At 41.9% G+C, this 27,506-nt stretch overlaps 5 protein-coding genes across 12 annotated transcripts; 1 reads left to right on the top strand and 4 right to left on the bottom strand.

Moving 5' to 3' along the window:
- Positions 1-1,743: 1,743 nt before the first annotated feature.
- On the bottom strand, positions 1,744-4,483 carry LOC117714299 (histone H3). Its single transcript, XM_034511013.2, has 2 exons — positions 2,104-4,483; positions 1,744-1,926 (listed from the first exon to the last, which is right to left on the bottom strand). The coding sequence occupies exon 1, from the start codon at positions 2,747-2,749 to the stop codon at positions 2,339-2,341; it is 411 nt and encodes a 136-aa protein (XP_034366904.1). The 5' UTR covers positions 2,750-4,483; the 3' UTR covers positions 1,744-1,926; positions 2,104-2,338.
- On the bottom strand, positions 1,744-13,341 carry LOC117714302 (histone H2A type 1-B-like). Of its 4 annotated transcripts, XR_013112219.1 has the most exons (5): positions 12,914-13,341; positions 12,240-12,327; positions 6,249-6,343; positions 4,480-4,560; positions 1,744-1,926 (listed from the first exon to the last, which is right to left on the bottom strand). XR_013112219.1 is itself a non-coding variant. In XM_034511017.2 (2 exons), exon 1 carries the CDS (start codon positions 13,308-13,310, stop codon positions 12,915-12,917), a length of 396 nt encoding a protein of 131 aa, XP_034366908.1. In that variant the 5' UTR covers positions 13,311-13,341; the 3' UTR covers positions 10,518-12,327; position 12,914. The 4 variants fall into 4 exon arrangements, 1 of the variants encoding a protein (XP_034366908.1); XR_013112218.1 differs by having other exon boundaries at positions 4,480-6,343; XR_013112220.1 differs by lacking the exons at positions 4,480-4,560; positions 6,249-6,343.
- Positions 1,744-26,357, bottom strand: LOC117714308 (histone H2B type 1-C/E/F/G/I). Of its 4 annotated transcripts, XM_076939270.1 has the most exons (5): positions 23,640-23,692; positions 16,429-16,479; positions 14,862-15,048; positions 14,016-14,407; positions 1,744-1,926 (listed from the first exon to the last, which is right to left on the bottom strand). In XM_076939270.1, exons 1-5 carry the CDS (start codon positions 23,684-23,686, stop codon positions 1,911-1,913), a joined length of 693 nt encoding a protein of 230 aa, XP_076795385.1. In that variant the 5' UTR covers positions 23,687-23,692; the 3' UTR covers positions 1,744-1,910. The 4 variants fall into 4 exon arrangements, with proteins under 4 accessions (XP_076795385.1, XP_076795386.1, XP_076795384.1 ...); XM_076939271.1 differs by lacking the exons at positions 14,862-15,048; positions 16,429-16,479 and adding an exon at positions 26,231-26,284 and having other exon boundaries at positions 23,640-23,719; XM_076939269.1 differs by lacking the exon at positions 23,640-23,692 and having other exon boundaries at positions 16,429-16,742.
- LOC117714310 (histone H2B type 1-C/E/F/G/I) lies at positions 20,546-26,661 on the bottom strand. 2 transcript variants are annotated; one of them, XR_013112221.1, is made up of 3 exons: positions 26,231-26,657; positions 23,640-23,719; positions 20,546-21,497 (listed from the first exon to the last, which is right to left on the bottom strand). XR_013112221.1 is itself a non-coding variant. In XM_034511026.2 (1 exon), the coding sequence occupies exon 1, from the start codon at positions 26,605-26,607 to the stop codon at positions 26,227-26,229; it is 381 nt and encodes a 126-aa protein (XP_034366917.1). In that variant the 5' UTR covers positions 26,608-26,661. The 2 variants fall into 2 exon arrangements, 1 of the variants encoding a protein (XP_034366917.1); XM_034511026.2 differs by lacking the exons at positions 20,546-21,497; positions 23,640-23,719 and having other exon boundaries at positions 26,227-26,661.
- Positions 21,283-21,609, top strand: LOC117713367 (histone H4). The gene has a single exon (XM_034509588.2). The coding sequence runs from the start codon at positions 21,283-21,285 to the stop codon at positions 21,592-21,594; it is 312 nt and encodes a 103-aa protein (XP_034365479.2). The 3' UTR covers positions 21,595-21,609.
- Positions 26,662-27,506: the final 845 nt, after the last annotated feature.

The following is a 27,506-nucleotide window of genomic DNA, read 5'->3' as shown; positions in this document are numbered from 1 at the left end:
TTATTTGTTTTTTGCACATGAGTATGCTGTAGCTGTCTTCAGACACACCAGAAGAGGCATGGGATCCCAGTACAGTTGGCAGTAAGCCACTATGTGGTTGCAAGGAATTGATCTTGACCTCTGTAATAGCAGGCAGTGCTCTTAACCCCTGAGCCATTTCTCTAGCCAAAAGTCTGAACTTTTAAAGATATGGTTTTACATTATTACATGTTGTAAATAAAGAATAAAGCATTATCAATAAAAGTAACTGAATTGTGTAGTATAAGAGATATTTAAAATGTCTTTATGTTATGAGTTGTTTTGGAGATATATATATATATATATATATATATATCCAAAATATATATATATCCAAAATATATATATATTTAAATATATTTATGTAATATGTATATATGTACATATATATATGTAAATATATATATATATATATATATATATATATTTACAAGATTCACCAATTTTGAAAGTATTTGAGCATCAACTATTATTTTTATTTGTTGTCAAGATTGGCATTAGGTTTAGAGACAATTAAAGTCTGGCATTATCCCTGATAGGGTCAGCTTCTGAGTTCACCTTCTACTTACTAAAAGGAAAAAAAAAAAAAAGGAGCTATTAGGGTTTCTTTAAATCAATCTCTCTCTCTCTCTCTCTCTCTCTCTCTCTCTCTCTCTCTCTCTCTCTCTCTCTCTCTCTTTGGTTTTTCGAGACAGGGTTTCTCTGTGTAACCTTGGCTGTCCTGGAACTCACTCTGTAGACCAGGCTGGCCTCGAACTCAGAAATCCACCTGCCTCTGCCTCCCAAGTGCTGGGATTAAAGGCGTGAGTCACCACGCTGGCCGGGTTTCTTTAAATCTCATTGGGAGAAATCTACCTCCTCTTTGTCAGAGGAATGAAATTGTGTTCTAACACTGGCCTTGGGTAGAAACTTGGCATTCTGATTTTGCCTAAAGTTTAGAACATTTCTTCTTCATCGTTTTGCTAGGAGACTCCTCCAGCGCCGCCCCCCCCCCCCCCAGCTCATTATCCTGAAGATGTGTTAACGACCTGGGAAAGAGTAATTATAGCCTTAATGGGATAATGTACTTACATGCTGCAGGAGGCCCTTTAGAATGATGTTCGCTGTTGTATTTACTAAGCTCCAACTCAAAAAGGATAAATTTTCATCTTCCTACTTTCTTCTTTACTTTTCTTTCTCACCACCCCCCCCCCCCCCCCAGACACAGAGTCACACTGTGCAGTCCTGGCTTGAACTGAACTTTCTATCTAGACCATGCCTGTCCCTCTGCTGGCCAAGGATGTGGGATGGGGGTCTAGAGGGGTGGATGAGTGGATAAAACTCATGTACCACCGTTTTTTCCCCCTTCTATCATTAGTGGCCACCGATGAGACTCCCAAACATGTTTGAATTTGAATTCTGTTTCCTTTGAATTCCCTCCACTCCCTTATAGCTGCTTGTCAACGTCAGTGGCTGAACCTGCTTTCTGGGACATTAATTAAAAGGGCATGGCTATTTTCTTCCTAGTATCAGTCAAGATTTACAAGCTTTCTTGCCTTTTTTTTTTTTGTCAAACTCTAAAAAAATGATTCTTGATCTTGAGTCTTTTTATAGTTTTTTTTTTTTTCTAAAGGTCAAGATTTTGTTATGCAACCTGCTAGAATAGGATGAGATCTGCCTGCCTGTCTCCCAGGTGTTGGGATTACCGGCGTAAACCATCACACCCAACTAAATTAAGACCAGGGATCAATGGTAGTTTAACCTTTATGTTACATCTTCAAAAAATACTCAACTTGGCTAGGTAGTAGCACTGGCTTGTAATCCCAGTAGTCGGGAAGGTTATTTCGATGGAATCCTCAACTAGTTGATAAACTGAGCCAGGCACAGGCCTTTAACTCCCAGGGCAAGAAGATCTAAGACCGTGAGAACCTGTTTGAAAACAAAACAAGCCAAAATAAGATACAAAAGTTGTTAGGCCAAATCAAAATGTAACAAGTTAGAATACTTGCTTAAGCTTAATGTTCGTCTTGTTAACTTTTACAACTGTGGTACATTGTAACACCGCAAAAGAAACTAGAAGTACTTAATTGCCTTTGAGATACTAACCTGTCAATTCTAGTTGAAAGCAGATCAGACAGAAAGCGCCCTGAAAGCCTTGCTTCTAGACATCTTAAACTGCTTGTGTGGTTGATACTCAAGTTCATGAAAGACAACTAAATAAAATTGGGAACACAGGGACAGACCCTGCCAGCCTGTACTACAGCGTCTTTTGGTGGATAATAAAGGTGGCTCTTAAAAGAGCCGTTTTAGCTTTCGTTGTGCGTCAATGTAGAAAATCTGCTCATGCCCTCTCCCCGCGGATGCGGCGGGCAAGCTGGATGTCCTTGGGCATGATGGTGACGCGCTTGGCGTGGATGGCGCACAGGTTGGTGTCCTCAAACAGACCCACAAGGTAAGCCTCGCTGGCCTCCTGCAAGGCCATGACCGCAGAGCTCTGGAAGCGCAGGTCGGTCTTGAAGTCCTGCGCGATCTCGCGCACCAGGCGCTGGAACGGCAGCTTGCGGATCAGCAGCTCGGTCGACTTCTGGTAGCGCCGGATCTCGCGCAGCGCCACGGTGCCGGGCCGGTAGCGGTGGGGCTTCTTCACGCCGCCGGTGGCCGGGGCGCTCTTGCGGGCGGCCTTGGTGGCCAGCTGCTTGCGCGGGGCCTTGCCGCCGGTGGACTTGCGAGCGGTCTGCTTAGTGCGAGCCATAGCAGGTCAAGAAAAAAACGGAGACAAACGGTAGGCGCCACGGCTATTTATGCTGGAAATGCGCTGCTCTGATTGGATCCTGGCCAGCAGCTTTTAGGCTTCCGTTGGAATTTGCGGAAGTGCATCTAAGTATTGACGATTGGCTGATTCTTGTATTGTGATTTTTGATTTCTAAATAACCAAAGGTAATTCCGCCCGCTTAAACAATCAGGCTCTAAACGGCTGTTTGTGACACTCTTAAGCCGGGAGACATTTCACAGACGAACGTTACTCGTGCCGCTTTCCGGTTTGAATTTGATTCATTGTAGACAAATCATGTTCCCAGAACAAAGTGCTCCAGATTTTAGTTAAACCATTTCCCTGCCTCGGCCATTTTCCTGCTAGTTATTTCTCATATACATATATGGAAATTGCTAAATGCAGCTTATCCTGCGGCGATAACCTGTCAGGAGCTATGCTGGTTTCCAACTCCAGGTTCCCAGAACCTTGCTCCACCTATGGAAAACTTCGCCCCCATTATTTTCCGCGTGTTAGTGTCACAGATATCAGAAGCATGATTTTTTTATGTGTTTAAAATGTAAATTAAGTTTCGAGAGACCTGGATCGCTTTGTTTTGTGTTGGAGTAGAGGGAGAAACTACCCCAAACGTCGAAAAAGATGGCGGCGCGGTGTTTCTGAAGGTCCTTTGAGTTGTCTTGCGTTTCTTCTGTGGAGACCTGAGGCTCCGAGACAAATAATACTTTTGTTCTTGCCCACATTATAGAACTTTTCTTATTTTCCGGGACAAACGGGACAGTGACAGCTTATTTTCAAATTACTATATGGTCGTTTAATAGCAAGTATAAAAAGAATTGACAGGGTACAAGACATAACCTAGTGGAGATCAAGCAACCAACACTATCTCTTGCAAAATAGTCATTTCCTTCACCTTCCTCACAAGGGTTTAGAAATTTAGTCCAATCAGAGTTTAGATTGGTAACTCCTCGTTTGCATATTCCTGCACCGAATAGTAATGTTGGGAAGAATCTCAATACTTTCCTGCCATTTTACCAGGCCCAAAGCGATTATATACGGTTTTACTTCCCAAGATTCTTTACATAGATAGTGCTGGGAGACATGACGATCTTTATAACACATCTTTTATGAGCTTTAAACTGGTAAATAGTAGTTGAGATATCAATGTTTATAACTTCCTAATAACCGCCAACACATGTTCATAAATCCCAAAGTGAATATACAGTATTGAAGTGTGACACTGTTTTTGCTTAATGATAGGTTATATTCCCCCTGTAACCTTTTCTTCACTTTATGACTTACATCTGTTTATATTCTACTCAGACAGAATGTTAACCCATTATAGTAATTATCTATTTTGCATAACAGGTTTTTAAAAAAATTCAGTAGTTTTAAACTGAACAGATGTACTCTCCTCTAATTTCTGCCCCTCTGCATATGGCTTAACCAGGTTTCTGTAGGAGTACAGTGAAAACATGGACCATCGTTTAGGTTTCCTTTATAACCTACCGGAGCAGAATCATTTTGACATTCTATAAATGAAGTAATTCAGTTGGGATTATTTATTTATCTATTTTCCAAGAACTGCTGCTGTAGTAGGTATAGGTTAGGGTCCTAGACCTAGGAATACAAACAGGAGACAGCCACAGGTACTGGTTCATGTGTGTGCACAGGCTGGGCAGGTTGTCATATGTATGGGAAACTGAGCATCTTACCTGTGGCCTTTCCTGCTTCTTCCCTCTCATTCTAGCAGTCCTTGTCAAATAATTTTAAATTTCCAACCATATTATAGATACCTAGGTATGAGAGACACACAAACCAAAAATCATATAATAGGCTTGGTTTTTCTATAGTCCTTGGTATATCTGTTTATGAACATCAGCTCATCATAACCTGTACATTTGCATTAAAGCTCATTTCTTCAAGAAGCCTGGGTATCCTGTCTTTGATCAGAATTCCATAGCAGTCATTTTGTTTTCTGGCAAGGTGTCAACTGGAGGCCCTAAACAGCTTACAGATAGTGATAGACAGTTGGTGTTCCAAAGTCAGATGGTTATTGCATAAATAATTTTATATGCTAAATTATATTGATTTTTATCTTCTTTGTTGAACTATACAAGTAAAAATAAGGTATGGATCCAGTTTACCTTAAGGCTATGGATCATATAAGATTGAAACCTAGGAGGGTTGCCTTAAGTACAGAAGTAGCATCCTAACTTTGTCTGGGACAAAAGTCAGAAGCAATTTCACAAATCTGAAAACAGGAATGTGTTGAGGCAGGGGATGGGCACCAGATATTTTCAGATGCTTTTAAATATTTTTCTGTCACAATCTTGTATAAAAACTACATAGGCGAGGTGGAAGTACGACCCCATCATGACCCAATTTCCCAGTTTTTCAGCTGGGTTCACTGTGACAATGATTCTCAAGAGAAAGACATACACCAATATGAATTAGGAGCCCTCATAAATCAAGACCCATAGAAGACCTAACCACACACTTAGGAAGATTCAGTTTGGATTAGGTCATAGTGCTTTTTATGTACACTCTGTATAGCCTGTAATAAATTTTGTTTTCCCTTGATAAAAATGGAATGCAACAGCTGCAGGCTCAAGGTGGGGTGTTGGTTCCTGCTTGGAAGCAGGAAAAGACAGAGTAAGTGAATGTGACTTTCTGACAGCTGCTGTTCTGTTTTTTTTTTTTTTTCCAGCTCTGGCACTGCCCACAGTATCGAGCTCTGGAATATGCCTGGGGGATTAAAGAAAGACTCAGGTCTTTCTTTAAAGAAAGACTCGGGTCATCCGTTATGAGAGAATGACAATGCCTTTACTGGGCAGGTTCAATATATACACCAAGCCAGGGAAGGAAAAACAGAAACTCAGGAAAAAACAGGAACTCAACTGGGGAGCAATAGAATGTCAAGTGTAAATTCCCTTCCTGGGGCACCATGCCTTAGTCAGGATGTTTTTGATCTTAGAGGAACTACAGAATGTTACTTAGTAGACTGCTGCACACAGAAAGTCTCAGCCAGGACACAGCAGCCCTTTGGGGTCCTACAGTTTTTTTTTTCTTTTTCTGTTTTTAAATTATGTGTATGGATGTTTTACCAGCACGTGTATACATTGTACCACATGCACACAATGGCCTTGGAGGCCAGAAGAGGGCCTCAGATTCATTGGGACTAGAGATGGTTGTCAGCTACCAAGTCTATTTGGGGACCCTAACCTGTCCTCTGGAAAATTAGTATGTGACCTTAAGTGCTGTGTTATCTCTATAGCCCCAACAGCTTTTATTTTTTTTTAGTGTCTAAATGTACGTCTAAAAAATATGTCCAAATTTCCTATTTGGGCCTCTTACAGGTCATACTTGGTGAATTACACTGCTGCACCCAACTGCAGACAACTGAACCCAAAACACTCAAGTGCTTTGACACCCTTCTATACAGGCTTAATTAGAAATTCCCAGTTATGGCTACTTTACATACCACACTGAAGATGAAGAACATGGGCAGGAGTGAGAGGGGAGGCTCCAGAAGCAAACAGCTTTTCCCCAGGTCTTCCAGGATCAAACCTTAATGGCCTGAGTGAGAGGAGATAGATTGTGTGGCATGTTCTTGCTCAATTTTTTTTTAATTAAACGCATTTTATTTTATATGTGTGGGTGTTTTGCTTGCATGTATGTTCACTGGTTATATCCAGTGCTCAGTATAAGCCAAAAGACGACGTCAAATTCCCTGAACTGGAGTTACAGCTTTTAGCTACAGTGTCATTCATTGCTGGGAATTTAACCTCAGTCCTCCAGAAGAGCAGTCAGTCAGTGCCCTTGACTGTTGAGCCATCTGTCCAGCTCCTGTTCAGTCACCCTTTTTATTGTGATTCTCGTGTACCCAGCACTGAAGCCATTGTCCACAGCAAGCTAATATATATCTTGAACATTCTATGTGCTTAAAGTTTGTGGTCAAATGTATGAAATCATGTTGGTGTGTGTTTAAAATGCATATCTGAAATTCATGACTGCCCCTCAGGCAGTGCTCTTAAATACACCTGGTATGTTGGTATTCCTGGAAAATGAAGGTGACTATTTATTTGCTTACTAAGACAAGAGATGTGGTAGCAAGGGCATCCATTAACTTATTCTTCAAATATGAAATGTCAGCAAGATGTGCATTATTTGAAATTTTGGAGTCACATCCCTTTCCCAAGTGTATTTTCTTCAGGAAGTACAAAGTTGATTCTTTCGAATAGGCCACCACCTTAACCCAGATGGCCTCTGTATTTACATTTTATTGTGTAGTCCAGGAGGTCCTGTATTTCCTCTTTCAGCTTTCTGTATTGTCAGGGGCATCTCTGTCTATACACAAAAGGCCTGGAATCAGCCATAGGCCTGAAGACAGCGGCAGGCCTAACATGTATTCCTGCTAGCACAAAGTCTTGGTCTTTGTGGAAAAACAGATGGCTAGAAGTTATTGTAAACAAACAGCTTTGATAGACAGTTGCCAGGCTCTAGTCATAGATCTTGTAGATAGGTGACCTTGGGTAGACAGTACCAACTTAGATTAGGACAAGTGAATCATAGATGGAGTCATAGTGGCCTGTCCCCTGAACCTTCACCCAGCTGACACACTGTTCTGGAAGATATCTGTACTACCCCTGAACACCTACGATCCTGCGTCATCCCCTTCTCCATATCCTGCCTTTTTGTGTATATAGCCCGTGTATGAAAAAGTAAAAATTGCGACCTGATCAGCCTATAGACAGGTCGCCGTTCTTTGCCTGTCCCCCCCCCCCCCCCCCCCCCCCCCCGCTTTCTTAGGTGATCTCCCCAGACCTTGTACTGCTGGACAGGACACTGTATGGCAAGATTGAATGAAGCCCAAGTAAGGTGGACATTTTTGGTTTCTTTGGGAACAAACTCAGTTGTGTCATATTTTTCTGGAAATTTTTTGTGAGACAGATGAGAGGCTATGTCTTAGTGTTTTACTGCTGTGAACAGTTGCCATGACCAAGGCAAGTCTTATAAAAGATAACATTTACTTGAGACTGGCTTACAGGTTCTGAGGTTCAGTTCATTTACCTTAAGGTGGGATCATGGTAGCATCCAGGCAGACATGGTTAGGCAGAGGTGAGAGTTCTACATCTTCATCTGAAGGCTGCTAACAGAATACTGGCTTCCAGGCAGCCAGGGTGAGGGTCTTAAAGCCCACAGCCACAGTGCCACACCTATGCCAACAGGGCCTCACCTTCTTATAGTGCCAGTCCCTAGCCAGAGCATATACAAACCATCTCAGGGCATGTGAAATTTTGCTGGAGTGGATGCTTGAAACAACGAGTGATGCTTGGAAAGAGTGTAAATGGAACTCCACAAACAGTGAAAGGATGCTCTTGAAGTGTGATGCCATGCAATGCTTTTCTTTTTTTTTCTTCAGTGGTCTTTTGCTGGTCTTCACTTGTCTTTGCTGGTCTTTGTTGATCTTCACTTCATAGAGAGAAACTGCCAAAGAACTTCTCGAGGTATTCTGGCTGGTTCTTGCTACTTCAGTTGACTGATGCCGATTTAGCTTTGAGGTTTCTGCTGGATGGTGCAAGTGTTTGCTGTTGGACTGGATTAATGAAGAGTAGAATCTCCCCAAAGAATTACTTTTAAACAGGTCCACAAACCTCTTTTCCGATTAACCTCCCAACCTCTAGTCACTGGGCTAGAAGGGAGGTTGAAACATTCAAGAATCCTAATTAAAGTAGGTTTAGGGAAAATTCTAAGCCTATACACAAGCCATTTTTAGTTTTTAGATTTATTTCTCCTTTTTAAAAAGTGTGTGTGTGTGTGTGTGTCTGTTGTGTGTGTGTGTATGCAGTTGCCTGTGAAGTCTAGATGAAACTGTCAGGTCTTTGTAACTGATGAGCTGGCTGATGTACATTCTAGGATTCAAATTCTGATCATTTGCAAGAATAGTAAATATTCTTAACCACTGGACCATCTTTTTGGCCTAAAATTGATTCTTTAAGCAACTGGCATCACTAAGTCTTTAAGTTTTGTTAGACTGAAGAAATAAGTGTGCAAGGCCACAGTTATTTCATAAATAGAGCAAAAGCCACAACACAATTTATTTTTGAGAAACTTAGCAAAGAGTAAGAAACAGAGGTAGGATAAGTCAGGGGTAGTTAGCTTGGAGCCTGGTGAGAATGAATAGCAAAAGTAGCTACTGTTTGATGATTTGATGAAGTAGATGCCCGGAAGTTACACTAGATTTATGAGATACTCAGAGAAACAGCCACTGAGGTTTTTCTTTCTCAGGGCATTTTGTCTCTCTCTCTCTCTCTCTCTCTCTCTCTCTCTCTCTCTCTCTCTGTGTGAGTGTGTGTGTGTGTGTGTGTGTGTGTCTGCATACAGACTCTGCAGCTTTATATCTAAAGGCTGATACTAAAACATGGCAGGAATGTGAAAGAAGAGGGGTTGTCTGGAAGACTGTGAAGTTCCAGGTACACATATGAACACTGACCTGACCATGGTGCTCTCACTTTGTCCCTCACCCCCCTAAATTATGATAATAGGAGAATTCAGATAGTTTATGTTACTGTTATTTTTTCTTTCTTTTTTTCTTAGTAAAGATATGCAGTTTGGACAAAATACCCTAGAACTGGGAAATATGGAAAATTCTGTTGTCTAGCACAGAAAGGCTAAGGCCACAATGGGATTAAAGAGAAATATAGCTCTTCATTTTTGTCTTTACTATTGATACAAGCAAACATTGGATTACTTTTTACCTGTAGTATTTTAATTATGTAGCAATGCAAGTTATTATTGGTTAGTGGAGCAGACAGCACTCCAAAGATCAGAGCTGGCCAGATGGTTCATCAGATCCATACCTGAAAATTTCACATAAACTCATGGAAGCCACATGGTGGAGGAGGAGAATGAAATCTTGCAGGCTACCCTCTGACCATCATATTCTAGCTAGCTTTTGTGCTTGAGAATACACACTAAAAACAGAAACAAAGAAGTAACAACAAAAGCAAAGAACTTCAAAGATTATTGTTTTATGGAACGTGCTTTTGTTTCACTTTGGGTTAGCAACATTTTATCCTTGTTTAAAAAGCTAGATACAACATTTCAGTTTCTGGAATGGCTTAAGACTTTCATAGCTTTTACCCTAAGAAGCTCAAAGTGATAGAATTGATGTTCAAAGGATTTCCTAACAGATTGCTTAGGAGACCTTAACACAAAGTAGAATTTAGCTAAGGGAGTACTGACTCCAAAATCCCCCAGAGATAAGTATGCTAGCCAGGCCTATTAGAGATAAGGAAAATTTAGGATGCTAGAAAGCTAATGTTTATTTACCAATATTGACCCCCAATTAGGTTTTTTTTTCCATAACGAAAGAAATTTACAACCTGCCATTATGCTTATCCCAAGTATCAAAGAACATGCTTCTAAGGGGCAGCCCTGGGGAGCAGTGCACGATCACAACCATCATTCAGGCCTGGCCAATAAGTCTCCTGTGCTCTTATCAGGAGAAGCATAATTCTGTCAGGTAGGCAAGATGGACCTGGGTAACAACTATTCAAAAAGAACAATACTGGTGTACTTAAGAAGTAGTTCTGACAATATTTTTGTTGTAAATTTTCCCAGTACCCACATGACCAAACTTGTGGTTTTCTTTCTCTTTTTAAAATGTTCAAAGTGTAACCTGTGGCTGGGATCTGAAAGCCATCTAAGGTTGACAATGTATGTGGAATGCAAAAGTCTAAAGTGCATATAAGTTAGGAAAATCTTTTATTTATTGTCAGCATCATTAGCAATAGCTGGACAAGGGCTATGTATATTAAAGAGGACCCATTCCCCCTTAATACTCTCTAAATACGCAGAGTGATTTGCTACTGGGAAGGCATACTAATATTAATTTGAGAACAAGCTAAGTAAATATACTCTTTGATTGCCACTTTAAAAGTCAATTATAAATTTGCCTATGAATTTTTTCTATAGGCTTAGAAATGATAAGTATATAGTTAAGATTAAAACATGAATAAAAGTTAGAAAATAATTTTTTGCAGGCAATGACCATGGGTAAGATTAAGACACATTTCCATCCTGAGAGTGGTTCATAAGTCATTTTAATAATGCTCTGATATTTTCTCTGTAGTTTGAAGTCTGGACGGTCTTTGAATAACTGTGCTGATAGTCTTCAATAAGAGAGGTATATGAGAATCAAAAAGGTATAGCTGAGGGTCCTATCTTCTTATTGTACCTTAATTTTAATAATTAAAATAATGAGTTAAAGAAGTAAGCCATTGATTTGACTGATGACAAAGAGGTGTCTATGATGGATGGTTCTAGTTTTTTCCTGTTGCTTAGCTTTGGAAATTGAACATTAGCCCTCCACCCCAACTCCTAGGTTATATGGTCATTGTTTGCCTGAGGGAGGTGGAAGATGCAGATTCTTCATCTGAGGACATCAAGAAAAGGAACTCTGGACATCATGGAGGAGCTCTAACTTATATTGAGAAATATTTGAATTTTGGAATTAAGGCCATCATGGAATGTACTTCCTTTCATTGAAATATGAATGTTTAGTCTGAAAGATTTGCTGATAGTATTCAAAAATATTTTAGGGGGTCATGGTTTTCAGTTTACTTAAGCCTGGCACTCCCAATTAGTGCTTTGAGACTCTCACTTGAAAGTTCCTGACAACTGACACTTTGTTTCATTCCAAAGCACAATTATCATTTCCCATAGAAAAAAATAACAAAAAGATTACAATATAGCTAGGTCACAGGGTTGTAATTACTTCTGATAAATGCTTGTTTGACTACTTTTTCAACTAGTCCCAGATAATCACACAGACACTTGATAATATACATTCTTTTGAGCCATGTAGGGCTTTGTAGTGATTTTTTCAGTGAGGAATTACATAGTATAAACATGTCTATTTTGTACTTGGAACTTAATTACTTGCATTTCATACCCCATAACTGTTATAAGTAAAGGCACATTTTTGTTTGTTTGTTTGTTTGTTTGTTATCTTTGAAAGAAGGTGGGCCTTTCCTGCGAAGGCTACTGAGGCCTACCTGCTGGATGGATTGGAATTCAACTACAAATTAATTTCTTTTGCCTTTTCTAGCCTTTACCACAATGATTATAGTTATAAAGGTTTCAAGATTTCTTATAACTAAACCCACCACTGTCCAATTTCCCTTTTATTGTCAAAGCACAGAAACAATTCCAGTCACACCCCTTGTCCTGGCAATATATTTAACTCTCAACAAGACAAAGTGATCCTTGTCAATAGTCCCAGAAAAAAGTAGGGTAAGATAGTGAAATTGCTATGAATTTGAAGCTAATCAGGGGTATAAGGTAAGTGTTACAGGGCAGCCAGGACTGTAGTGACACTGTCAGTGAATAATAGAATGGATGAATGCGTAAACAAAAAAGATTTGTACATTGAGGCTGTAGAGATTGGTCAGCATCGAAGAGCACTTACTGCTTCTGCAGAGGACACGAATTGGAATCCAGTACCCATTTCTGCCTGGCAGAACTCTACACCGGGATATTTGACACTCTCTTCAAGCCTGTGAGGACACCAAATACATGTCGCAAACATATACCCTTAAATATAGTAAAATAAATCCCTTGAAATATGCACATTGATGCAGTGAGTAAGTATTAAGTTAGTAGTAGCTAGACAGTAACTTACCATCTCAGACTTCATTTTTTAGTACTTAAAAATTTTCAGTCTTTGAACTGATCAACTTCCACAAATGAGGCAGAATTAATCAAGACTGAATAGTTAAAACAAATCAAATCCATCTTAGTTTTAACCAATACTGGCTTTGAATCCTTAATTTCTTCTGAAGACTAAAAGCCCCAAACCCTCCATTGGCTGGTCATAGTTGTCCATGCATTTAAACTTAGCAATAGGAAGAGTCAGGATCTCTGAGGTCGAAGCCAGTTTGCATAACTTAATGAGTTCAAGACAGCCAGGACTACATAATTGACCCTTTACTGTTCATTTCCTTATGCCATTGAGTATTAATGAGAAACTTTGGGGCTTGTAAATCCACCTAAAGCTTATAGTGTCTCAGCACTTTACTGAAAGAAATGGATGGCTCTGAAAAGAGCCTTTGTTTTCATACTGAGGATGAGTGGAAGACTGACCTTACTTCCCCTTAGCCTTGTGGTGGCTGCTCTCGGTCTTCTTGGGCAGCAGCACGGCCTGGATGTTGGGCAGGACGCCGCCCTGCGCGATGGTGACGCGGCCCAGCAGCTTGTTGAGCTCCTCGTCGTTGCGGATGGCCAGCTGCAGGTGGCGCGGGATGATGCGCGTCTTCTTGTTGTCGCGGGCCGCGTTGCCCGCCAGCTCCAGGATCTCGGCTGTCAGGTACTCCAGCACGGCCGCCAGGTACACCGGGGCGCCGGCGCCCACCCGCTCCGAGTAGTTGCCCTTGCGGAGCAGCCGGTGCACGCGGCCCACGGGGAACTGCAGGCCGGCCCGGGAGGAGCGGGTCTTGGCCTTGGCGCGAGCTTTGCCACCCTGTTTGCCGCGTCCAGACATAATTAAAACGATTGCGATGTATACAGAAAGATATCTGTGAAAACCAGCAAGTTATACTTGCAGGGTAGATTGTAGATTTGGGTCCTTATTGGTTAAAACCTAAACCTAAAAGAATCAACCAATTGTAAACCAGACTCAGCGTTTCTGTTTTGCATAAAATAGAATCGTCCCTTATATTTCACCCAATAGAAAACTGGCATTTTGTTGCCATATTTCCATATCAGCCCTATAAATAAATGAGAGAAACTCTTCGTTGAACTTTGTCCAGTTGTTCATACACTTTTACTTATCATGGTTCAGTCTGCGAAATCCGCTCCCGCCCCAGAGAAGGGCTCTAAGAAGGCCGTGACCAAGACACTGAGGAAAGACGGCAAGGAGCGGAAGCGTAGCTGCAAGGAGAGCTACATGTACAAGGTGCTGAATGAAGCAAGTACACTCATTCCTAACCCAATGGCTCTCTTGGACTTCAAGATTAGAGCTCTAATGCTGATTAAATCAAAGGGAAATAACGGACTTCAATCTGCACGACTGAGCACGAATACTTTCTAATTACGTGGACACTGCTGGGATCCCCTCAAAAAGAGCTGTTGACAATGAATTTGTCTGCTACAAATACGAAAGTATTACAACCATCTTAGGTGACACTATGTGTGGCTCTGAAAAGAGCCTTTGTGTTGTGTGTTATGAGTGAATTAAACAACTCACTTGGAGCTGGTGTACTTGGTGACGGCCTTGGTGCCCTCGGACACGGCGTGCTTGGCCAGCTCCCCGGGCAGCAGCAGGCGCACGGCCGTCTGGATCTCCCGGGACGTGATGGTCGAGCGCTTGTTGTAGTGCGCCAGGCGCGACGCTTCGCCCGCGATCCGCTCGAAGATGTCGTTCACGAACGAGTTCATGATGCCCATGGCCTTGGATGAGATGCCGGTGTCCGGGTGCACTTGCTTCAGCACCTTGTACACGTAAACCGAGTAGCTCTCCTTGCGGCTGCGCTTGCGCTTCTTGCCGTCCTTCTTCTGGGCCTTGGTCACGGCCTTTTTGGAGCCCTTCTTCGGGGCGGGAGCGGACTTCGCAGGCTCGGGCATGTCGGATACAGGAAACTATCACAAACAGAAAAAAAAGGAACAATTGTAATGTCTCTGCACAGGCTGCCTTTTAAACTAACTTGCGACTATAGTTATCGCGCGTTAGCAATCGTCATCCACTAAGTATCCAATCATAGCAAGAGATTTTCAAATCAACTGTGTTATTGGTCTAAGTAAAATGGTTGTATTTAACCAATGAAATTGCTACTTTTTCACGCCTTGCGGTGACTATAAATAATACGAGCGTAGGTTTAGTCTTCTTCACTGTGCTGACTTTATCTACTACCTTTGTATCATGTCTGGACGCGGCAAACAGGGTGGCAAAGCTCGCGCCAAGGCCAAGACCCGCTCCTCCCGGGCCGGCCTGCAGTTCCCCGTAGGCCGCGTGCACCGGCTGCTCCGCAAGGGCAACTACTCGGAGCGGGTGGGCGCCGGCGCCCCGGTGTACCTGGCGGCCGTGCTGGAGTACCTGACAGCCGAGATCCTGGAGCTGGCGGGCAACGCGGCCCGCGACAACAAGAAGACGCGCATCATCCCGCGCCACCTGCAGCTGGCCATCCGCAACGACGAGGAGCTCAACAAGCTGCTGGGCCGCGTCACCATCGCGCAGGGCGGCGTCCTGCCCAACATCCAGGCCGTGCTGCTGCCCAAGAAGACTGAGAGCCACCACAAGGCAAAAGGGAAATAAGACTTTTGTTTACCCTCAGCCTCAACCATTTAAAAACAAAGGCTCTTTTCAGAGCCAGTACAACATCATATAAAAGAGCCATTTGCTTACTTTGCCATTGAGATACTAATTGTGTAATTCCTACTGTCATACGTTTCTGTTTTACAATGCAGAGTTTTTACTATTATCCCGAATAAGTTTTTAAGTACTAAGCATCACGTCAGTATTCTGATAATCTTTGCATTAAGTGTCCTCTTATGATGATGGTAGACACTACTAGGAAGAATACTTTTTTTTTTCTTTTGTTCTTTAAGTGATTTGTGTTTGTTACGAGGACAAAAATTCTGGGTCCGTACTGCTTATCATTGTCACTCTAACTGAAAATTGTATGAAAAAGTCTTGGTGTATAGTAAGCTTTTTTTCCTTTCCCAGATAATCTTATACAAAAGCCTCCAATCCTTCCACTTGATGGTTACAGGAAAAAGTGCTCATTTATTTAGGCAAAAAGAGTGTTTAAAATTACTGCTCCACTGTTAATGTTCATATTGGAATGAAAGTTTCCTTAATGATAAAGACTCCCTCAAAGTTTAAGTTTTTTTTTTTTTTTTTTTTTTTGGGGGGGGGTACCTTTTGCTTCAACCTTTTTGTAGAAAAATAAAATGAAATAAAACATCTACTTCAACAATCGCCTATAGCCCGGCGCATTTCAGAAGAATGTATGAGGTTTTGGACCCACAATTTAAAAATATTAGTACGCAAACAGCATAGGTCCTTCTAAGAAGTACAAATTGGATAAAACTTTGGTTTGTGAAAGCTTAAGAACAACACAAGCATCAAAAGTATAGATCCGGATCAAGAGAAAAATTTTTAAATAAATGGGGCGGGGCCTGGAGCGATATTAGCAAAGCTACCAATAAGGTCGCTTTGGTCATGTACTGTCTCGTCCAATGAGAACGGGGCTCTCTTACTTTATATATATCGACTTCGACAACGGTGCATTAGCTTTCTCCTTCCTTGAGAGTTCTTTTGTCTGTTTCTTGCTATGGCTCGTACTAAGCAGACCGCTCGCAAGTCCACCGGCGGCAAGGCCCCGCGCAAGCAGCTGGCCACCAAGGCTGCCCGTAAGAGCGCCCCGGCCACGGGCGGCGTGAAGAAGCCCCACCGCTACCGTCCCGGCACCGTGGCGCTGCGCGAGATCCGGCGCTACCAGAAGTCGACCGAGCTGCTGATCCGCAAGCTGCCGTTCCAGCGCCTGGTGCGCGAGATCGCGCAGGACTTCAAGACCGACCTGCGCTTCCAGAGCTCTGCGGTCATGGCCCTGCAGGAGGCCAGCGAGGCCTACCTTGTGGGTCTGTTTGAGGACACCAACCTGTGCGCCATCCACGCCAAGCGCGTCACCATCATGCCCAAGGACATCCAGCTGGCTCGCCGCATTCGTGGGGAGAGGGCATAAAGGGTAGTGAATGAAAAGTTGAACCCAAAGGCTCTTTTCAGAGCCACCCACATTTTCTCTAAAAGACTGTATATCGTTGTTAACCTAAGAAACTCCACTCAACCTTCATTACTTGGTATTCTGTAATTGTCATAACATCTTAATAAGGCCTGCACAGATCTGGGATTTTAAACACTTATCCAAATTTTGGGCAATCCATATTTTTAAGTGTTTGGAATTCCTGGACTTTGTTGTCTTACTTGACACTGGCTACATCTTTCTCTTGAATTACTTTAGTTACTTTTGTGGGGGTTATGGCACAAAGGCAGAATTGTCTTTGTTTATGAACCTATTAGAAGAACCTCCTTAGAACTCATAGAGTTCTGCTTAGAAACGTTAACTTGATGAACGTGTACAAGTTCTAACTGCTAGTTCTGCTTCCTTTTTGACAATGGCTAAGTACATGCCATGTGTCTTGAAATATGCAGTTTCTCTGGAAAGAAACTTGAACTGTGGGACCTTTCGGGCCTTGCTGGTAGCCAGAACTTGAGCTGACCGCACCGACTGCAGTTAAGCTGTCAAGCAAGCAAGAATTAAGGGGCACTGGTTTCGAACTCATTCCTCTGTGTGCTCTCAGGTACAGCGTCTTAATTTTGAAATGGGTTATAACTCAGGATAACCACATCAGTGTGAGCGTGAACGTTCGCACTGCCATTTTTGTACTAGAATGGTGAGGCAGGGAAATGGGAAGTTGGAGACCAACCTGGGATACAAACAAGTTTAGATTTTATCTAGGTTAGTAACATTGTCTTAAAACAGTAAAGAAAGAATAGAATAGAGAAAGCGGTTACTAAGAGCACTTTCTACTCTTGCAGGGGACTCTCCTTTGCTTCCATGCCAGGGGAGCCATGTTGCTTATAGTTCCCATTCCTGGGGGATCCTGTGCCTCTTGTCTCCCTTGGAACCTCCACTCTTGTGTACATATCCACCAAACACAGACATAAGTATACATAATTAAAAATAAATATTCAAGGGAGAAATGAAAACCCCGAGGAAGGACAATGCTGATCTTTACTCTGGATTGCTGCAGCTTTGCCAGTTTCAAGTTTTCATTCTTCAGTGTTTAATCAAATACTCTCAAAGTGTTGTTCTGGGTATGTTTTGTCCACTTGACTCACACAAAGGTCACTTGAGGGGGAGGAAGCTCATCCTAAGAAATACCTTTATAAGAATGTCTGTAGGCAAGTCTGGAAGACATTGACTTGATTAATGGTTGGTATAGAGCAGCACCGTTCACGATGAGTGCTGCTACTCTTGGGCACTTGGTCCTGTGTTTAGGCTGAACAAACTATTAGCAGTTTTCCTCCATGGTCTCTGATTCTAGTTCTGTCTCCAAATCCCTGCCTTGAATTCCTGCCTCACTTCTTTCAATGAGGGACCATGATGGGGGAAATGTTAGTCAAACCCTTTCTTCCACAAATTGATTTTGGTTATTGTAACAATACAAAACAAAGTAATGTAAACTTCATCAAAGACTGAGTCTTTCAGAGAGATGAGAGGCAACTATCTAAATAGATTTTCTCTATATATACATATATCTTTTGTATATGTTATACATACGTGTTTACATGCATGCATGCATACATACATATCTATCTTATCTATCTATCTATCTATCTATCTATCTATCTATCTATCCATCCATCTACCTATCTAATTTTTTTTAGGAGACAGGATTTCCTTGTGTAAGCCCTGGCTGTCCTGGACTTGCTTTGTAGACCAGGCTCACCTCAAACTCACAGAGATCCTTCTGCCTCTGCCTCCCCAGTGCTAGGATCAAAGGTTCGTGCCACCATGCCTAGTTATTTGCTGATGGTTTTAATGTTGGGCTTTCTAATAAATCATACATTCTAGGTTTTTAGACTCTAAACAATCGAGATTTACTTTAAGAAAGAAAGATCTGCTTGGTATTTTAATAAGTGTGCTTTTCTGGTAATTCACCATAGGCATCACAGTAACAGATACCCATCACTTTCTGATTGGAAAATTCTATTGTACCAGACTAATTATTTTAATGGATTTTTTTTTGATTATTTGGAGGTCGTATTTACTTTGGAATTTCCCATGTTCAAAATCAATCTCTCTCTCTTTCTTTTTTCATAAGAAAACAAGAAATGCAGTAACAGAAGTCTCCAGAGCATAGCTCGTATTCGACAGACCAATGTATTTTCCCCATTGTCAGAAAGACTTTGCCACTTCATTTTCTGTGGTCATACTGGGACCTTACTGGCTTTTCCTTTTTTGTTTAGAAAGCAGGCAGTTCCTTTTCTAACATGGCTCTTTCATTCTTGCTTTTATCACCAAGTGCAACCTATCACATTTGGTGAGTTTTACAGAAAATCCATATTTATCTGACATTACTTAGGCTTCCCATCAGTTGTGATTGTGCTGGGACAGGAGATAGAGTAGAAAGTGAAGCTGAGAATACTCTGCCCCACCCCAGCTGAAAAATTAGCATATGAAAATAAAAGGTTGTTATAAGGAAGTTTAGAAAGTGCCATTCAGTTCCTTGTCACATCTGTCACTCGTGGAGGAGAACAAGTGCTGTATAAAGTCTGAAGGTGACCTCAAAAATTCACCATCTGGAGATTTGGAATGCCAGAAAGAGTGAACTGTACGAAGTTGTAAACCAATAAATATGTAACAGCACTGTGAGAAAGCCCATGCTATTCAGACGACCCTAAAGCTATTTATGAGAGACAAAAGCCCCATTTCTTTGTATAGTCAGCTTTTTGTTCTGGTTGGCTTCCTTCCTTGGATGTATATTCTTTAATAATCTGTTCCAGTTTTTGATGTAACTGTGCATCTCTGTTTAACTTTTTGTTCCTAGAGAGAAAAATATGGGACCTTTGGGAAATCTGCTTGTACTGACCTAGGAAGATAATTCATGTTAGGCATGATAATTCTGCTCATGAGAAAATGAAGGAATATGAAATTTCCTATAATCTTTCATATTTGAGATATTTACCAATACCAAAGAAATAACACCAATTATCAATGATTGGAACAGACATTAAAAGATCCATACACTCATAAGACAGAAATGTGACTATAAAATTAAGATGGCAATCTCATACCTTGCAAAGCAGAGTGGAAAGAAGGTACAGTAAGGACTGTGTCCTCAGCACTCTCCTGTCTATCTCGAAAGATTTCAAAGCTGATTCAAGAGGAATATCTAGTCTTACATAGAGGTTATTTGGCCCATGACCTTAAAATATCTCTCCATTATTAAAAATGCAAACTTGATTTATTCTCTATAAGGTTTTACCTCTACCCCTGAGAGGACTAAAAATTATGTTTACTATTTCTCTATAAAAACCTGTAAGAATAATTGAAGGACAAAAATAATAACAGTACCATTCATTTCCAGATTCTTGGACATCTCTACAATATCATTATAAGGAACACAATTTCATTTCAACTCTCTCTCTCTCTCTCTCTCTCTCTCTCTCTCTCTCTCTCTCTCTCCCCACCCCCACAACCTTACATAGCCTAGCCTATGCTTGAACTCACTATGTACCTGAGATTTATTTATACCTGACCTTCCTGCTTTAACTTCCTAAGCAGTGCTGGGATTACAAGAGTGCATTACCAGCAGCCCATTGTATATAGTCCCCAGGATCAAACCCAGTGTTTTTATACTAGTCAAGTAGTTCACCCAGTAAATATTCACATAAAGTTTTAATGTTTCTTTCTGAATATCCAGAAACTCAGAGTTTTTTAATTCTGCAGTGTTCTAGAAGAGTGATTCTAAAACATGTTTTGGGTCATAGACTCATTTGTAAAGCAGAAGAAACTATTCTGCTCCTTTCTAGAAGAGTAATGTAGATGTGGAAAACAATACAGCATGAGTAGTGACTAGCATTTTATGAAAGTATTTTAAAGTCAGCTTGGTGAGATTAGTATGTGACTCTTCATTAATACACGAAACCAGCAAATCCTTTGAGAACTGTCAGTGTGGGGTGGGGTGTGCATGCATGTTTTGAGGTATGTATAACTATGATGTGCTAAGGATAATAGATTTTTCTGTTTAATGTTTGTTGACTAAAAACAAACATGCAGGAAATCCCGAGATTCAATGAAGGCATAGTAGAAATAGAGAGCAAGACCCTTCCCCCATCCTCATTCCCAGAGCTCCTGATGTCTACGTGTAATTCAAGCAGAAGACTCACAACTTTGGGATGAGTATCTATTACATTTTTTAATCTTTTTAATCCACAGTCCTGTAACATTTTAAGGCTTTACTTCTCCCTTGTCAGCCTGAATACTAAAAAACACAGTTCAGATTCCTAGGCATACCTAAGTCAATAAAAAGTCTCAGAACCGGAACTAGTACATGTTCTTAAAATTGTACGCAGTGGTTCTAAACCTTCCTAATACTGGGACCCATTACTACAACACCTCATGTTGTGGTTACCCTCACCCATAAAATTATTTCATTGCTTCTTAACTGTAATTTTGCTACTGCAAAAATTTTTTTACTGCAGAAAGAATTGCATAGACACAGTTAGGACTGTGTATTAAATTCTTAACTCCTGACTCTGCTCCTGTCTCAGGCCCCGCCTTGTCTCCTCAGCCTTTTCATAGGATGAAGGTAAGAAGGGCGGGAATTGACTGTAGTTCCCGCCCCTTCCCATCAGGTTTTCAAACAGGTCCGCCATGGTATTATAAAAGCCGGAAGGGCGCCTGTTATAGCCACTGTGTAGTTCCCTTGGTTTATAGTGTGCAAATATGTCTGGACGCGGGAAAGGCGGCAAGGGTCTTGGCAAAGGCGGCGCCAAGCGCCACCGCAAAGTCCTCCGGGACAACATCCAGGGCATCACCAAGCCCGCCATCCGCCGCCTGGCCCGGCGCGGAGGAGTGAAGCGCATCTCCGGCCTCATCTACGAGGAGACCCGCGGTGTGCTGAAGGTGTTCCTGGAGAACGTGATCCGCGACGCCGTCACCTACACGGAGCACGCCAAGCGCAAGACCGTCACCGCCATGGACGTGGTCTACGCGCTCAAGCGCCAGGGCCGCACCCTCTATGGCTTCGGCGGTTAAGGTTGCCCATTATGTTCCCTTATCCATAAACCAAAGGCCCTTTTCAGGGCCACTACCCTTTCACTTAAAGGAGCTGAATTAGGTTTAACAACGCTGCTTGGTGGTGGTTGTGGGGCGGGTAGAAACGATGACAGGTTTGCAGCACCAGGAGCTGCTTCCTGCCGCCACCGACAGCTAATTTCATGTGAGTAAATTGACCTCAGCTTTTTATCTTCCTATTACAGGACACAGGTACATTCACAAGTATTGAGTAAATTTGAGTAGTTTATCCTTGAGTAGGTAATGACCGTGCGGTTCCTAATTTGATAGTCACCTCCCTCAGCCCTCAGCTTCCCTTAGATGCACAGACTTGTGTGCTAGTTTTTTGTTTTTTTTTTTTTTTTTTTTTTTTTTTTTTTTTTTTTTTTTTTTTTTTTTTTTTTTTTTTTATGCTTTGTTTTTTTCCCCTACAGAAGACTAGGTTGCCCAGCGTTTACGTGGTGTCTTTCTACCATTTGTAACTAGTTCCAGGCATTTCACCTCAGAGGTGGTTACCGTATGCATGTGACAGGCATACAGAGCTATTAGAGAAAGGACATTTAGGTTCTGGCCAGCAGTTAAAAGATAGGGAAAGAAAAAGGAAAAATTGCACTTTCAGAAAATGGCAAATGCGGTAACATTTCATTCACCAAGCTGCTCAGTACTTTTGGGAGTGAAAAGTACTGCATCTCATAAAAGGAAAAAATGTTCTGTATATCTTAAAGTGAAACCACCTAGTGTGGTTTTAAGGGTTTTCATTAGGCCAGAGATTCTATTCTCTTGACCAGAATATTTTTTTTCATAATGAGCCTTTATTACTTAAACTATGTACACAAACACTTGTGTGTGTGCGCGTGTGTGTATTATAGTTTTATGTGTACAAGTGTTTAAATATCAGTGGTGGTTTTCTGGAAGGGGGTGAAGGCATGGGAAGAGGGAGGTGGGTTCTGGGACTGTGGCTCAATATATAGTGTTTAGGCAGGCCTACCATTCTATCTCCAGTATTGATTTCCTAAAAGCAGACCTGGTGGCTCATTCTTTAATGTCAGCACTCAGGAGGTGGAGACTTGAGGGTCAGAGATCAAGATCATCCTCTTTTCAAGGCCCTTAAGGTATAGATGCTATCCTGTCTCAAATCCAAACCCTCTAATCAACCCAGTCCTTGGAAACCGAGGAACACTGAATATCTTCAAGTTTCCTACTCTGGAGCTTTCTACAATTTCTCCCCCTCCCTCTTTTCATTCTTTCCATGGCTTCTGTGTATCAGCCCTGGCACGGAACTTGCTCTGTACTCCATCCAGGCTAGCCTACAGCTCACAGAGATCTGCCTGCCTCTGCCTCCCAAGTACTGGGATTAAAATTGTGGGCCACCACACCCAGCTTTCTCTAATTTCCTAATCTGTACAATAAACACCAGAGTTTGACATATAAATCTTATATCTATTCCTCAAGGAAAGCTTCATTAACTTTAGTCAGCATTATCAATTGTTCCTACAGAATCACCAGAGAAGAAACATCAGTGTCCCCTGAGAATTTAAGAAATTTTTAAAAATTTGTGTTGTTTTTAACCTTTATATAAGCATTTTTTTAACCTTTTTTTGCATTTTTTTGAACCTTTATATAAGTTTTAGGGATCAAACTCAGCCCATCAGGCTCACAGGGCACTTGCTTTAACTGTCCTTCCAGCCCTTCCCTCCAAAAATTAAAAAAAGACTCAAACTTCGTAGTGAATAAAAACTTGGGTACTGGAATCACCAATGTTTACCTTCGGACTCTGGGACAAGGCAGTCCTCCAAGTTTTCCCATCATCCCTCAGTCTCTGCCTGGAATATCCTGCCCCCAACCCTGAAATTTCCGGCCCAGAGCCTGGGCTACCCTTCCCCCAGAGGCTGTTCTCTATGTAAGTCAGACATTTTGTTCTCCCTGACTTCTCCTTCAAATTTCCCCCTTTTCTCTTGGTGTGCATCACTTCTCTCTTTCCTCCACCCCCTCTCCCCATGGTGACTTCCCTGGGCCAGTGAACTCACCTGAGAGCAGCTTCCCAATATAATCCAATTAATATTATACATTCCATTTAATCCAATCTGGTTTGAATTGGCTCATTTAGCTGGAATAGAAGTAATTTATCAATCAGTATGTCCTTCAACAAGCCCAAGACAATACTCACATCCACTTTGGAGTCTAGATTTTTTTTCTTTTGTTCTTGTATCTATTTTAAAGTAGAATCTTGCAATGTAGGCAGGTCAAGCCTGAATAGGAAGATGAGGTAGAGAAAATCTGCACAGAACAGAAACTGGAAGGGTCATGGGGAATTTCAACCAGTGGGAAAAGATTAAAAAACAAAACAATCACCGGAGAGAAACCTTATGAGTTTGGGTTTTATGGAGAGCTAGTGAGTACTACACTGGAATTCTGGTTTTAAGATCAGTGTGGATGGTTGAAAGGCTCTGAGCAGGGTCAGTCAGGACTGCTTTAATAATGAACACCACAGCAAGCTCGGTGTTACACATTCCAGTGCATAGCAGGCAGTCAGGCTGAAGTCTCTGAGGCCAGCTTGGTTTAGTGAGTTTCAGACTTTGTCCAAACAAACAAACAAACAAACACAAAACCAAACACACAAAGAAACAAACCACAAACAAGAAAAGAGGAACAGCCGGGCAGTGGTGGCGCTCGCCTTTAATCCCAGCAATTGGGAGGCAGAGGCAGTCGGATTTCTGAGTTCGAGGCCAGCCTGGTCTACAGAGTGAGTTCCAGGACAGCCAGGACTACACAGAGAAACACTGGCTCGGAAAAAAAAAAAAAAAGAAAAAAAGAAAAGAAAAGAGGAACACTACAAGGTGTGTAGTGTAGTGTGGTCTACACCTAAAATTCCATGTTTAGAAAGGGGAAGCAGGGGCATTGTGGGAAGTTTTAGTTTGGGCTTCATAGCTGAATTACAGGGTAGCCAGGGCTACAGACTGAAATCTTGTTACAAAGAAAACAAAGCTAAGCAAAACAAAGGGAAACAAAATATTGCCATGAACATTTTAACTCTGATGTGTAAATAATTTACAAGGAAGTTTCAGTATTTCTAAAGTCACTATGAGTAAAGTTGACTTGTAATTTTTAAAAAAATTTAAAAAACCCCACGTTTTGTGTGTGTGTGTGTGTATGTGTGTTCTGCTTGCTTGGGAATCTCTGTAGGACAGAGGACCTGTTTTGTACGTAGGTGCTAGAGGACATAAGTGAGGTGTTCAGCCTTGGTGGCAAAAAAACTTTTATACAGTGAGTAGTTTCCTGGATTGCAGCTGCAAATTTGTTACTTTAAAATGGATAGTTTCTTTGTATTTACTTATAAAGCCTCCTGGATTGTAGCTGCAATTTTGTTACTTTAAAATGGATAGTTTCTTTGTATTTACTTTTAAAGCCTAGGAAGGTTGCCATGGACGAGGCTGGATGGAGGAGGCAAGACTGTAGTTCTCAGGAACTGGGCCTTTAGTTCCATCCCCAACACCTGTGATAGATACTTCCAACACCCACCACTTCCTGATACTCCTACTTCCTCCCCCCCCCCCCCCCCAAGACTGGGCCACCGTCCCTCCCTGCTGGGATCAGTAGCTCAAACTCAGAAGCTGTAAACCCCAGAGCCAGGCAAATTAAAGAGATGGGAATCCACAGAGCCACACCTAACATTCCTTAGCCTTAACTGCGAGGAAAGTGATGTGGCTACATGCTAGGAAATGAATTTTTTTTCCAGGTCTCTTTACAAAAACGAGTCAGTAGAGGGCTTTGGGAATTTTTTTGGTGTTTAAAAACTACCCAGTAGTTCAGGAAAAAGAAGTAAATTGTTTGCAGGCCTGCATACTTTTTCCCTTTCAGTTTTACAAATCCCTTCACCGTTTCCTGTAGTTAAAAAGTAAACAAAGTAAACGTTTTTAAAAATGGAGACCTTGTTGCTTCTCCCACAAGTTAGTTCATAGTCAAAAGCCTTAAAGTCCAAAAGCTCTAGTCCTTTTGAAGTGAGGACCAGGAAAGAATTACGAGCTGTAGACTCTCGAGATGGCCCTTCTCGCTTAGACTTTCGCTTTCAGCGAGCTGAACTGAACTCTCTACAGGGCGGCGCCGCATAAAATGGCGACCTGAGCGTCACTGAAAACCAGTTTAACAGGAACCGAGCTCAAAACCCTGCGTTTTGATCGAAATTAGTAGACACTGGCAAATCAGTTTTATGTAGCTTAAGCTAAGCCTTGTAGTAAAGCCACGGTTCCACTCCGCCTTCCTGTGCCAATGTGAATTCCCAAGAAAGACTTAGAACAAAAGGCGGATATACCCTATTGATCTGGACGCTAGGAGATGCCAGTGTTACACTTAGCTTGTGATGCTGAAACGAATCTTTCTGGGTTCATTATTCAGAACGGAAATGTACCCTCTCTACACGGTATAATACAAAACAGTTGATATTTGGCAATTTTCTTAAACACTTGACTGAGGAGCTTGAACTGATTAGAGTAACTTCGTCCCAGAAAAAAAGGGCAACCATACTGCTGGTACTAACAAGTGCATAGCTCTCAATTGTGAATTGTTGGGTGGCTCTGAAAAGAGCCTTTGGGTTAGGAGTGAGTTAAGATGATTGACTCACTTGGAGCTGGTGTACTTGGTGACGGCCTTGGTGCCCTCGGACACAGCGTGCTTGGCCAGCTCCCCGGGCAGCAGCAGGCGCACGGCCGTCTGGATCTCCCGGGAAGTGATGGTCGAGCGCTTGTTGTAGTGCGCCAGGCGCGAAGCCTCGCCGGCGATGCGCTCAAAGATGTCGTTCACGAACGAGTTCATGATGCCCATGGCCTTGGACGAGATGCCGGTGTCCGGGTGCACTTGCTTCAGCACCTTGTACACGTAAACCGAGTAGCTCTCCTTGCGGCTGCGCTTGCGCTTCTTGCCATCCTTCTTCTGCGCCTTGGTCACGGCTTTCTTGGAGCCCTTCTTCGGGGCGGGAGCGGACTTCGCGGGCTCAGGCATCTTCAGATCTCTTTCTCTTGGAAGAAAAAGAAACTGAGTTTCTGTGCACTCTTTCCTTATTTGTAGGCAGTCCTATGCAAATTATGGCTTACTTTTACCCAGTATGATTGGTTAACTGTTACAAAGGACGGTCTATTCTCCCATTGGTCAAGCCTTAGTCTTGTCATAATTTTCAAGCGACTATGCTTCTTGAACGCTCCTCAATCGGTTTCTTTCTTAAAGTTTTAGATTAATTTTTTTTTTAAAAAAACAGAAGCTGCTCTATTTTGAAACTCCAGAAGTTAAAGCTTCCACTCAATTTAGTACCAAATATTTTGAAACCATTGAAACGTTCCTGTAAAACTGTATTTTAACACTTCAATCTAAGTTTCGGTCCAGAGAAGGAAAAAGAACAGAAAAGATCCAGTCGACCTCCAAGTTTCCCGGGGTCTCCAAGGCAGTGCAATCTAGTTTACAGAAAGGAAATCTCAAGATGAAAGTTAACGGTTAGGAGCAAATCTTACAGATGACAAAAGTTAGAGAGATGCAGGGATAAGACCTCTTGTTTGAAAAGAATATATAAACAGAGCAGTTTAGGCGAAGGTGGACAGGATGGAAGCATTAAAATTAACATATGAAAGGAGCTAGATTGCTGAGGAAGAAATCCTGTAACACAACCTCTGGGTAACAGGAGCAGGACACAATCAAAAAAAAAAAAAAAAAAAAAAAAAAAAAAGGCGGGCTCTCTGGGAAACAGCCCTCTTGGCCACTACCTGCTTGGATGCGTTTCCTTTATTGTCTGTCCCTAGGTATTTGCAACCACGTGGCCCTGGTGCAGTCCTTTTCCCTGAGACATAAGTCTGGAATTTGGTGACCTCTGCTCAGCTGGCCTAACAACATTTTGCATGGTACTGTGGGCT

The sequence above is a fragment of the Arvicanthis niloticus genome, chromosome 8, assembly GCF_011762505.2.
Source record: "Arvicanthis niloticus isolate mArvNil1 chromosome 8, mArvNil1.pat.X, whole genome shotgun sequence".
In the NCBI taxonomy this organism is placed as follows: Eukaryota; Metazoa; Chordata; class Mammalia; order Rodentia; family Muridae; genus Arvicanthis; species Arvicanthis niloticus.
Note: the sequence above shows the minus strand (reverse complement) of the source record. Positions and strands in the feature narration are given on the sequence as shown.